Here is a 13,305-nt window from a genome sequence, read left to right as displayed (position 1 = left end):
GGTACATGATATCATTGCAATCCTTGAAAATCACAACATAGGTGTAGACATGACAGTTTGTATTATAATGCTTGTTTCAGGATTTATGATGCAAAATACATTATTTAGTAATGGCGGATATTAAAATAAGCATCAAGGGGGGTTGGGGGACATTTTTAGGAAGGCTCCATATCAGACATTGTTCAAGGAACCAAACTGTAAAGTCTACCAAATGTCATGGTATTATGCTTATATAAACCCCAAGCGGGATTCGATCCAACGACCTTCTGCATGAAAGGCATATGCCCTGACCACTACACTAGGCAGCCACAGTATCTGTTAACCATGTTTGTTTAAAAAAAAAAAGGTTCTATGTAGGCTGAGTGCCTTGATTTTATTGATTTCTTTTTTATATTTTGGAGGCTTGGGGTGAAATCAATGTAATCTGAGTATTTCTGACATTTTCGAGTGATCATATTTTCTTTTACTCAGAACAGAAAAGAAAACGGCCGGTAGAGAACGGCTCATTTTAAACATGAACGTGATCTGGAGTTAGATCAGACGTGTCAACATTAAAGAGTTTGACATATGCAAATGCTATGGGCATCCAGGATGTTAACATCAACTCAACCTGATGTGGGGTTTGAACTGACAACCATCCGTATACCAGGCACAGGCACTGACCACTACACTACGGCAGTCACACATAATGGACCTGTCATTTAAAAAAAAAAAAAAGAAAAGAAAAAAGAAAAAGTTTCATGTAAATCTACAGTAGTTGTGGGGCTCATTTTAAACATGAACGTGATCTGGAGTTAGATCAGACGTGTCAACATTAAAGAGTTTGACATATGCACATGCCATGGGCATCCAGGATGTTAACATCAACTCAACCCGATGTGGGGTTTGAACTGACAACCATCCGTATATCAGGCACTGACCACTACACTACGGAAGTCACACATAATGGACCTGTCATTTAAAAAAAAAGAAAAGAAAAAAGAAAAAGTTTCATGTAATGTACTTGACGACTTCTTTCAAAATGATATAGCGCCCCCCTTTGGCCAATTGGGGTAAGATTGGTTTCAGTGATATTTGGACTAACCCTCTACAGTAGTTCATCATGAAAATGTTACTTTGCATGTATGTTTTAGAGGCAGAAGAATAATTTGCATAAAACTTGCAATATTCATTGAATTATTAAAAAAGCATGCTTAAATTTTAAAAAAATCCAATCTGACAGATCTTTAGATATTGGTCCAAAGTTCATGTAAAAAAAGTTCCGTGCACGTGACGCGAAAGTTCCGGAATAAAAGCGGGTTTAAGTGTTTTACAAACTGCTCAAAATGGCAGAAAATCTAAGGACGGAGCGTACTTAACAAAGACACGGATGGCTTCCGCTTGAGTCAAGGCACGCGTGTAACCATGTTGCATGTCTTTAAACGAAATGAGGCATGACTTATGCCCCTTTAAAGTTTGAGTTTTCAAACGCTTCGTATAGCGCCCCCTTTGGCCAATTGGAGTAAGATTGCTTTCAGTGATATTTGGACTAACCCTCTACATATTTGCCAAATGCCATGAACGTGTCACTTTGCAAGTATGATTTAGAGGCAGAAGAACAATTTGCATAAAACTGCAATATAGAGTGAATTATTAAAAAATAATGTTTCGCTTTAAAAGAAATCCGCCGAGACATATCTAACCGTATTGGTCCAAAGTTCATGTAAAAAAAGTTTCGCGCACGTTACGCGAAAATCCCAGGAGGAGATAGATTTTGACTGTTTTTCATATAATTCAAAATTGTGGGAGAAGTAAAGGTCAGAGGTCAAAAGTCAGAGCGTAAAAGTTGTTCGGCATGAGGAGACGCATAAGTGTATACAGGTTTCATTGCTGTACCTGAAACAGGGCATGAGCTACACCAGTTCAAAGTTGGCATTTTTCAAAGGCTTCCTACAGTGCCACCCTTTGGCCGATTGTTGCGAGCTTCGCGTTTTAGCCGTTTGGCATAGTCCTCTGCCATACTGCCGAGTTTCGTAAAAAGCAACTGCACGGTCTAGCCGCTAGAGCAAAAGTGGCGGAATAATAATAATGAGAAAGTCCAATATCAATGTGTGGCCATTTGCCACTTCGTGGCCTTGGCCACTAATAATGACAATATCTAAAGTGTGCTCGCCTTATAGGCGAGCCCACAATGACAATATCTAAAGTGTGCTCGCCTTATAGGCGAGCCCACAATAATGACAATATCTAAAGTGTGCTCGCCTTACAGGCGAGCCCACAATAATGACAATATCTAAAGCGTGCTCGCCTTACAGGAATACAAATAAAAATTACAATTACAATAGGGCTTCGCACTACTGTGTAGCGCTCGGAAGAATAAGAATAAGGAAACGGGCGTTTGCATTTCTTTCACCATAGTTAGTAAAAAAACTGCATTCATGGTCTGGAGAGGGCACTTTTTACAGATGGATAAAAGGCAGCCCCCTTTGATATCTATGTGTGCACCTGCCACTATATGTGCTGACAGTAAAACAAAACTTTGTGGATATAGTTTGATATAATTAGGCCTACATTTCTGTTGATTTTTTCAACCAAGGGACGAGTTTATTAAGGCGAGCACACTTTAGATATTGTCATTATTTCTATACTATACTAGGCAGGCATATCAAGTTCTCCTCAAAACTTGGGCACCTTTCTACTCCTACATACTTAGACAGAAAATGAAAATAAAAACATCAATGTGTTCAGCTTACTGTGGCGACGTGTGCTATTACTTTTTACAGCAGTCGGCCAAAAATGCCGCGGCACGACTGGTCTTCAACCAGCCCAAGTTCTCACATGTCTCTCCCCTTCTCCGCAGCCTCCACTGGCTCCCGGTTGCGGCCCGCACGGAATACAAAACACTGATGCTGACCTTCAAAGCAGCCAAAGGTATGGCTCCTCCATACCTCCAAAACCTGATCAACCCCTACACCCCCACCCGTGCACTTAGATCAGGCAACACAGGGATGCTGACAGAACCCTCGCTAAAAACCCCAGGGTAAAAATCCACTCCTCCGAGACAGTTTGCCCTCCTACCCTAACCCTCCTCCTCGAAATAATGATTTGTTGGCTTTAAGTCCAGCTATTTCTGTTATAGTTTCCCCTAAACTGACGTCAGCACCAGGAAGTTGCTGAGAAATTTGCTGAGTGGGCGGGCCGTGAATAGGGCTAATTGTGAAAACAACACTTGAAAGTTAAATTCGTTATCCAGAGCTGCTTATTGCGACCGTCAGGTCACACTTACTATCAAAACCACCACAAAGTGTAAGTAACTCCGTCCCTCCGTCTGTCTGTCACACCTCACACGTCACACTCTTGCCCTGCTCATATCTCCGCAACCGTTGCCCCGATCCATGCCAAATTTTCCACACACGTTCCTTGCCTGCCAAACTACAACCTCCAAGGACTTCTACTTCTTCTACTTTTATTCTACAGATTAGAGCTTTGGAATCAGGTGCGTCCAAATAATAATTCATTAATTGATACGTGCACTGCGCAAATATGTCATGAGTCATGATGTCCCGATATACATCGATCATAGCATTTGATTTGGAAGATTATCATAGGCCTACTGCTGCTATGCTTTATGGTGAAGAAGGTTTGTAAAAACAATAGGATAGCCTATGCAGCAAAATTGTTCTGGTGGGAGGCGCGCAGATCAAACCCGCAAGCATTTAACTTTCTGTGTCTGGTTCTGGTGCGCTCTCCTCTGCTCTGTGCCAAATTCTGTCTGTCTACCTGTCTGTCTGTCTGACACACAGACAGATACGTGGCTGCCCGGCCACTGCGCTGCATCGCGTGTCACCGTTGCCTAGTTAAAGACACTCGACTTAACATTTTAAGCCAGGCAAAATGGATAAAAAAGACGGACCCTTGAACATTTAGGCGAAATGGCTCTTCAACGGTGGTGAAAAGACTCTCTTCCACGGCGAAATTGCCAGGCGAAAGGACCAAATGTGTTGAGGCGAATAAGTTATAGGCGAATACGCTGGTGACCCACTATTTTACCCCTGCCGGCCCCTTTGCCTCTCATTGAAAATGAATTGCTATGAGGCGCCTCCTAGCGCCTAGTTTGGAGGGCACCCAGACTAGGCACGGTCACCGCTGATCCTAGCGGCAGCCCCAACGGCAACCGCGCCTAGTCTGGAGGGCACCTAAAAGTTGTAGCTCATTTGGTCAGTGTCAGTGAAGACACTGACCGGGTTTCACAAGCCGGTAAAAATAGCAGTGGCATTATGCTACCGATGATCATCACTGGTCAGCAGTAGACATAAATTATAACATTAGCCTATAGGCTAACATTAATTATAAAATATATTATAACATAGTTATTGTAGAGGACGTTTTCTCTCTACAAGTGTTATAAAGGGGAGTGGGGGGACGGTCGGTGAGCCCGTTTGATCCCCTATACTGCTCCAAACATGTACATCTAAAATATAAGATGCTCACCGCCTTGCCACAAGTGTTCTCTATCTATTCAGAACCTCCTCGTGATGTGTCAGTTCGGGGCTCGGGCTGACCTTCGATTGATTAAAAACAAAGTTTATATATATACGCCAAAAATCGTCAGGGAAAGGATAATGCGCATCTCTCACTCCCCCTCACTGGCAGTGCCTTGCCATTGTTATATGATACGACCGTGACCGTCTTTTCCACGTCAATAGTTCTATCCGTCTGTCTTACAATGTTACATGAGTTAAATGCCTGTGTAAATAAGCCGGAAAGCTTACAAGGATCTCCTTTTAGTTGACCTTGTACCAGTGACTTGTACTGTCATTTTCCTATGCAACCTTCTATTAAATTATAAAAAAGGGGGGCAAAAAGCGGAGGGAGAGGTTCCAAAAGGAACTGCTATCCGTGACTTGTTATAGATAAGCCCCCATTGTGCCCCACCCTTTTTTCTGCCTTTGTATTTGATGTTATGCTTTTGAAACTGATATTATCCTAGATAAAGTACTATGATCTATCCGTATGTCTTTCAATGTTATATAACATACAAGTGGTTCCTGTGGAAATAAGCCTCGGCTCTCTAAGATCTCCTTTTAGTTGACCTTGTACCAGTGCAAACTTCTAATAAATTGACGAACGAACTGCGACTAAACAACGAACTTTAAAAAAGGAAACGGACTTGTTACCAAAGGAGCTCAGCTAATAACCTAAAAGTTAACAACAATGAACGTTGTAAAATATAAACTTTACCAGCTGTGACAGAAGCGTTGTTGATCCAAACCATGTAGAGATATGCCTTCAGAGTCGACAGAGTGACTTGGAAGAAACAATGAGAGACAGAGCGAGCCGCCATCTTGTCTCTTCCTGCTCCTCCGTGGAATGTTTTGGCTTAATACTAGAAATAAAACTAACGGTATTTTACTTTCGATTTCATCCGTGGATTTCCACATCCAGACCGGGATCAGTTTATTCTGCAGGATGTTGATCCGGTCTGCGTCTACAACCGGATACGGAAACGGTGCGAATGTGTAAAATCTTACAATCTGTCGGATACTGAAGGCGTAGTCTCGCGTGGCCAGACTGTTGCCTCCGCGATTTGGTCAACATTCAGAGATTGTGGAATAGTTGTCTGGCTACGCGAGACTACTGAAGGCGGGATCTAAACCGGATCACCCTGGTCAGTTTGGAATGGAAACCTCCGCTGTGTTGTAGGCTACTAGCCTCGATTGATTGAAGACTTTATTAGAAGTTTGCATAGGAAAAGGTACAGTTTCATGACGGTACAGTTCACTGGTACAAGGTCTACTAAAAGGAGATCCATGAAAAGACTGAGCTTATTTCCACTGGAAACCATTGAAGTATCTCATTTAACATTGAATGACAGACAAATAGAACAGTACTATGCAGTAGATATGTAAAGAAAAACGAAAAAGAAAACAGTAAGTCTAAACAAACAGTCAAAGAAGGGGCAGGGGAGGGTAGGGTTGGGCTAGGTTCATTTTTTTACCAGTTGCGAACGGCTGCTGCCTGTAAGTGGTTTTTCAGGGCAATTTTAAAGGATGCTAGTGATCCACACTCCTTTAAGGCCTTCGGTAAGGCTTTCCACATTTTGGTGGTAGGCCTATAGCAGAAAAACGAGTTTGACCCTTTGTTGGTTTTTACTCTGGGTTGGAAGTGATCTGTGGCGCTGCCTCTGGTGTTATAATTATGGACATCCTTAATGTTTATAAAGTATTTTGACAGGTACTTGGGTATCATAGTGGTGTAGTGTATCTTGTACACCAGGCCCATTGCAAGTTGCTGTACTCTGTCATCTACTCTGAGCCACCCCACTCTTAACTGGTGAGTAGCGGTGAGGTGAGTCTGATAGGGAAGATTAAGCAGAACCCTAATTAGTTTATTTTGGGCTGTTTGGAGTTTTGTTTTCAGGGCTTGTGGGGCGTCACGATACCATACGTGGACTCCGTAGTCAAAGAGGGGCTGGATTATTGCACCATGGTCTTCAGTGTGTTGAAATTGACCATTGGGGCGATCCTCTGTAGGAAACGAGTTCGTAGATTGATTTTATTTATTACTTTAGAAGTCATCTTTTCACTGGAAAGATTAGCTTCAAAGTGACCAGATCGCATCATCAACCCCCTCTAACTCAAATGGTTTTCTGACGACACCTATTGGTCATATTGAGCAACTGCAGCCTTCAAGGAGTTGCAAGCAGACTGGAGCAGTTTTCTCTTCATATCATCTTCAGTTCACAATGTTTCAGAGTAGTTGTTGTTCATGTTGATACAACATTAATACATGTACATAAATGTAGACCTACATGTATGAAGCTTAGAAAAGTGAGCTTGTACATTGGCGAATCTCAAAAATATAACCTTTATTTCATCAGTAAAAAAAACATATTTTATGCACTGGCCAAGAAGCAGGATATTTCAGCAGTTCCATGAACAGTAAACACAACAAACACACTGACTACAGTCACCACTCCAACTGAAGTCTCTAACTATAGTCCTGTTGACATTCATATCACACTGACTACAGTCACCACTCCAACTGAAGTCTCTACTATAGTCCTGTTGACATTCATATCACACTGACTACAGTCACCACTCCAACTGAAGTCTCTAACTATAGTCCTGGTGACATTCATATCCACCACAATAACATTAGTGGTGGACAATAGGCTTTCTTGGGAAAATCATTTTAGCAGACCATGTATTGTAGGCCTACTGTACTTTAATGTAGGGAGAGCGGGTAAACTGAGACACTCCATTTATCTTGGCAATGGAACACATTTGTGGTCATGTGACCATTATATTTTCAAGCCCCTTGAATTTCCCACTTGTCATGAAGGAGAGGACCTGATAATAGTGCTGTGGAAAACATGCTTTTATCACAAAAATATGATTTTTGCTTGTAAAAGTAAAATGCCTTGCTGTCAACATAATCAGCTGTTGTGTCAAAGCAAATTGATGCAGGGAGAACATTTTATACGTTTCATATGTTGATGAACTACCAACTTATAAATCCATGTGATAGATGCTAGCTGAAGATTACCCTGAATTGATAAAAGATGTCCTTTTTCCCCCAAATGTGGCTGTGGGGTGAGACAATTGAGAAAATTGCTTCAGGGTAAAGTGAGACACTATCTCACATTACCCCAACCTAAATTTAGTCTTAACCCTATTTTAATCTAATATTACATTATATATGTTTTATTTTTTATGTCATAAACATTGTAGATAAGCCAAGAGAGGGGCCCGCGCCCTGGTTAAACGTGAGCCTGGTAAGCGTTCCAACCGCACCCGGTGAGCTCTCACCGGCCCTTGAAAATCGGGGCCAGAAGGTGTACAGTAAATCTCGTACCCATATTCGCAGCAGGTCTTAAGGTGAACAAGAACAAGGCGGGTAAGGGGAAGTCGGCAAGTCAGATCCGTAACTTCGGGATAAGGATTGGCTCCAAGGGTTGCATGGGTCGGTTGGGCTGGGGAGAGAAACAGGCCTGGGCTCGCGCCACAGCTGGAGGTGGGCCACTCCGGCACCTCCTTCTCGCCGGCGGTCTGAGCTGGGCAGACGGCAGCATCCACGGTGGTACGCCTGCGGGCACTACGGGCCGGTGGCGACTCTGGACGCGTGACAGGCCCCTACCGCGTCCCTCGGTGGGCCTAGCTGACATAGAACTGGTGCGGTCCAGGCGATGCTCTCTTTTAATTAAACAGTCGGATTGTTAAATAAAAAGAGAGCATTGCGATGGTCCTCAACGGGTGTTGACGCAATGTGATTTCTGCCCAGTGCTCTGAAACTATGCCACGTGAACTCATGACCTGGTGTGGGAACACCCTGGTTCGTTGAGCTTGGCGTCTACCAGTGGCCCCCATTGATTAGTTTGACTTTGGAAGGAATCGGAGGGCGAACAAACACGAATCCCCTGACTGTGGGCCTTGCCTAAGACAGGCTTGCAAGTGGCGGGTAGAACTTGACTGTCTGATGATCATTGTCATGATTATTCCATCATGCTTAACCAACTCTATCTACTAATAAAATAATAATAAAACTTTATTTATATAGCACCTTTTAAAACAATGTTACAAAGTGCTTAACAACAAAAAATTACATCATACAGCGAATCATAATCATCAACAATTTCAACAATAATATAAAAATAAAAACAACACACAATGACAATCAGTAAGAATACATGCAGTTAGGAGGTTAAAAAGGCCTTTCTATAAAAATTAAGATTTAAAAATGTTTATGGAACCAGCAAATGAGGTCCACAGGAAGGCTGTTCCAGAGTGCTGGGAGTTTGGTTACTCTGTTTGACGTTGGAACCTCTAGGAGTGCCAAATCAGGTCCCGTTGTTTTGAGGTCCCAGTAGTCCGAAGTTAACCTGACAACACTGGTGAATGCTAACCTGCCGACGCGTCTTCTTCTTCTTGGCTCTTCTTCTGCCGGAGCTGGTGAATGCTAACCCTAAACCCTAATCCTAATCATAACCGGACTACTGGGACCTTTAAACAATTACGGTAACTCGGAATATCGAGATTTTGCCAGCCTGAACGGGTGAACTGTGCGTAGACTGTTGGTTACGGACCCCTCCGTGTCCTCCTGTGGGTTTTTGTGTTTTTATGGTAGTTTTAAAGTGAAAAAAATAAAAAATAAAAATAAAATACATAAGTGGATCACTTTACCCCCTTGGTTTCTCTGGTCTGTCACATGCCCCGGTGCTGGGGTAAAGTGAGACACAAGACCACTTTTTTAAAAGCAATCATATTTTCACTTCCTTTTGTCTTGAATATGTTCCGATAACTTCCATTGTTAGGAAACATCCCACATCACTGGGAAATGTGTACATTTTTACTGATATATATTTTAGTTCACCTAGACGGGAGACAATATAAAAAGTGTCTCAGTTTACCCCACTCTACCCCTGTCTCTGAAAACTGTTAAAGTATTCAATCAATCAATCAATTTGGTATTAGCAGGGACCCCCTGAGTCTATACATAGTAATACAGTCAAGCCCCTAGCAGGGACCCCCTGAGTCTATACATAGTAAATTCAAGCCCCTATAGCAGGGAAGGATGATGGCTATTCTGCCCTACACAAACCAAGTGCAGTAACTACGTTTTTAGACGTACACCAACTTATTTGTGTGTCCCACAGGATAGCCTTTGTGCGGATAAATAATTACCTCAAGAACAGATATACAATCACCTATATGCCAATATCTCATTTATCTGACCAAATGAAACACCTTTAAACCCATTTATCAGTTCATGCTTTCTCGAACTTACTATGCTTTACAGAGATTGTGCATTACTTTCACCCATTCACACACACATTCATTACATTCACCCATTCACACACACATTCATACACTGATGGCAGAGGAAACCATGCAAGGCACCAACCTGCTCATCAGGAGCAACTAGGGGTTCAGAGTCTTGCTCAAGGACTCTTCCACACTAACTCTGGGGGAGCCCGGGATCGAACTGGGAACCTTTCGGGAACCCTTCGTGGCTCCGGGGTTTCTTTACCCCTGAGCCACTGCTGATGTTAAAACTTTAACATAGTTCTGCCAGTAAGTACAGTACTCACGTAAATGTCCTTTGTTACTGTCCTGTCCACGACACTCTTGGATTTAGAGTGGTGTTAACTTGGCAAATAGATTCCAGTCATATCACGTTTAACTTATTCTATATAGGTCCTCTATCTGAACAGAGAGGAAACAGAGAGAGAGAGAGAGAGAGAGAGAGAGAGAGAGAGAGAGAGAGAGAGAGAGAGAGAGAGAGGCAGAAGCCAAGCCAACAACACACAGCAGCTGTGAGCTCTGAATGAAGCTGGGGAATTGATGGAGGCTCCAGTCTCTCTGCACTCGCTGGTGTGTGAATAGTGCTGCCGAGGCTCTTTTACAACAGTAAACATCAAGGAAAGGCAGGGGAGCGCTTCAGGGGAAAGAATAGGAAGGCTGGGGGGACACCGGGAAGGATGGGGGGACACAGGCAAACAATAGATGTTACCCATGTATTACATGGAGAGTTTGTACTTCTGCCCTCTGGCAGAAGGTACAGTGAACCTAAATGCAACTACATTAGGTTTAAAAAATCATGTTTACCGGTGTTATAGTTTATCTCGAGACCAGATTAACTCAAGACAGCGTCAGTCGTCATCCTAGTAACACGCTAAGGAGACGGTGCCACCGCTCCAAAATATGGACTTAAACATTCCTTAAACTTCCTGATGGATAGATTACACTTGGAGCAAGAAGGGAACACCTTATATTTTGCATTTGGGCATGTTTGGAGCAGTAAGGGGATCAAACAGGCTCTCTGACTGTCCATGGGCTATGTTAATAAATAAATACAACACGCACTAATGCAAAATATAAGGTGTTCCCTTCTTGCTCCAAGTGTAATCTATCCATCAGGAAGCTCTCTGGAATGTGTAAGTCCATATTTAGAGCGGTGGCCCCGTCTCCTTAGCGTGTTACCAGGACAACGACTGATGCTGTCTAATATGGTCTCCAGATACTGTAAACTATAACACCGGTGTCAACTAAAACATTAAACGAGGCTCTGAAACAGATTCGATTATCTACTATATCTGTGCACTCTGTAATGTTGTCATGACCCCCTGGGTATGTATTTCTATTATTGATGTTTTATGTGTGGCTGCAGCAGGGCTGAAAGCCAAAGCACATTTCCCTTGTGGACAATAAAGTTTACCTTGACCTTGAGGCAGGTGTAGAAACCTCTTATATCCAGAGTGGAAGAATTGTTTACTTGAGAAAAGTGTCAATACTGCAATGTAGAAATACTCTGTCAGGACACAAATTGAACACTGCAGTTCAATTCTACCTATGAGGGAGGGTTCTGACGATGCATTTCCACACAAATCAGCAAAACGCTCCATCCCCATTGAAATGCATTGGCAGAACCACTCCCTCATACAGTAGGTAGAATAAAAGTGCTTTGTGACCTTTACAAGTCTTCAAAATGTACAAAAGTATTGGCTTGAAAATGTACCAAAAGTAAAGGTACTCATTGACTTGTGTATTGACAATAATTTTCAAAATAGGGGAGCATCTCTCCATTCCGACATGTCTCCTTTCCGACAGAACTAGCCCTATCTCTTACCCTAACCCTAACCCTAACCTCTGTGGAGGTGTCACCACTCCGACAATAAGATGTCACTGTAGGAGTCGCGACATGTCGGAATGGAGAGAGCCTCCCTCAAAATAGCTACAGATACAAGCTCACAATGCGTCACAACACATTGTGAGCTTGTAGATTGTCTATTTTAAAATAGCCCAAAATGTATATAGGGCTGATGGTGGTTAACGTATGTTTCATGATAATAATCTGAATCTACAGAGTAAACTAGTGACCAGCGTTCAAATAACTGTATAGTGGAGTAAAAGTGCAACATTTGCCTCTGAGATGTAGTGGAGTAGAAGTAAAAGTACTGAAGGGTTAGTTTACGTGACGTAGACAGACAGATACATGACATCACTGCGATCCGCAAGCTCGCTTTGACCTCGTAGATCTGCTCCTTTTACGTTTTCCGGACGTTATGAGGTTTCCACCAGACTGAGACCACGCACAGGAGGACGATAAACAACGAGGAGATGGTGACGTTAAAATAAAATAATAAAAAGGGTTAATTGTCTCTGGCCTTATAAACCACCAGAGACCTGATGTATACCACTGTACCTCCACCCTACCCACAACGGTACACTAAAACTCAGCACAAAAAGAAAGGAAACTTGACTTCGGTCCATTATATCTCCTCTTTAATAATACCAATTTGTCAACATTTAGTCCATTATATCCCCCCTTTAATTATGTCAAATGGTATTGTGTTTGATATCATTGTTATCGTTGATTTGTCACCTTTACAACGAGGTACAGCTTGTAAGGATTTGGCATTCGTTGAATGAGCAACACAGCCAAACGTGTGGGTAGCGCCCCTCCAAAAATGGTAAAAATGGCCTGGCAGGCCTGCAAAACTGTTCTTTTGGTGTTCACCTTTGTTGCTTGGTTCATTGAATGATTGGACTCTCCCACAGTAATAAGGAAAAGAACAACACATATTGGCCATTTTTACACTTTGTTAATGTTAAGCTCAGTGCCAGGGAAGCCCAAACCGAGAGTAAATAACAGCAGAACAAGCCATTTTGGTCGGCGCTACACACGTTTGGCTGTGTAGCTCATGCCTCGAATGCCCGATGCTTACAAACTGTACCTCGTTTTAAAGGTGATGATATAAAACACAATACAAATTGGTATTATTATAGGGGAGATATAATGGACCGAAGTCAAGTTTCCTTTCTTTTTGTGCTGAGTTTTTATATTATAAACCAGCAGAGACCTGATGTGCCGCTGCGTTGTACCTCCACTCCTACCCACAAGGGTGCATCTCTTATTGACTTAGCTACAGTACAAAGAAATAAAATAAAATGAAGTGAATTTTAACGTATCGGCTTAAAGTGAATTGTTTATGCTCACATGCTCACCTTCCTTTCAACATACTTTATTTAGCAGTTGGCATAATTAACTTTAGAGTTAAGCTTAGAGTTAAGCCCACCCTCAAAGTAGCATTTGGTATTTACTATTTACATTTATAATGTGCTTTGCCTCCAGCGCAGCATCAACATAAAAATACAGTAAGTTAATCATGGGTTGGACACGGCTTTCAGCACAGCTCTCTCTCTCTCTCTCTCTCTCTCTTTCTCTCTCTCTCTCTCTCGCCAGTGGGGAAGAAGCTTTAAACAGAAATGGCCTCCGTTTATCTCCTCCATTCTTCTGGCATTTTTTCATCCGTCTCAGAAAATA

General features: G+C 42.4%; 1 protein-coding gene across 1 annotated transcript in view; it reads right to left on the bottom strand.

Annotated features, from left to right (window-relative positions):
• Positions 1-5,332, bottom strand: part of LOC308301835 (butyrophilin subfamily 1 member A1-like) — a 146,256-nt gene extending 140,924 nt beyond the window's left edge. The window contains exon 1 of the mRNA XM_080745962.1: positions 5,221-5,332. Coding sequence (XP_080602088.1) covers positions 5,221-5,323 — 103 coding nt within the window. The 5' untranslated portion in view covers positions 5,324-5,332. The remainder of the gene's footprint in view (positions 1-5,220) is intronic.
• Between the last annotated feature and the right edge of the window lie 7,973 nt (positions 5,333-13,305).

This window comes from Nannobrachium achirus (genome assembly GCF_963921795.1).
Source record: "Nannobrachium achirus genome assembly, chromosome: 17".
NCBI classification, from domain to species: Eukaryota; Metazoa; Chordata; class Actinopteri; order Myctophiformes; family Myctophidae; genus Nannobrachium; species Nannobrachium achirus.
The sequence above is the reverse complement of the archived record's forward strand: the minus strand, read 5'-3'. Positions and strand labels throughout refer to the sequence as shown.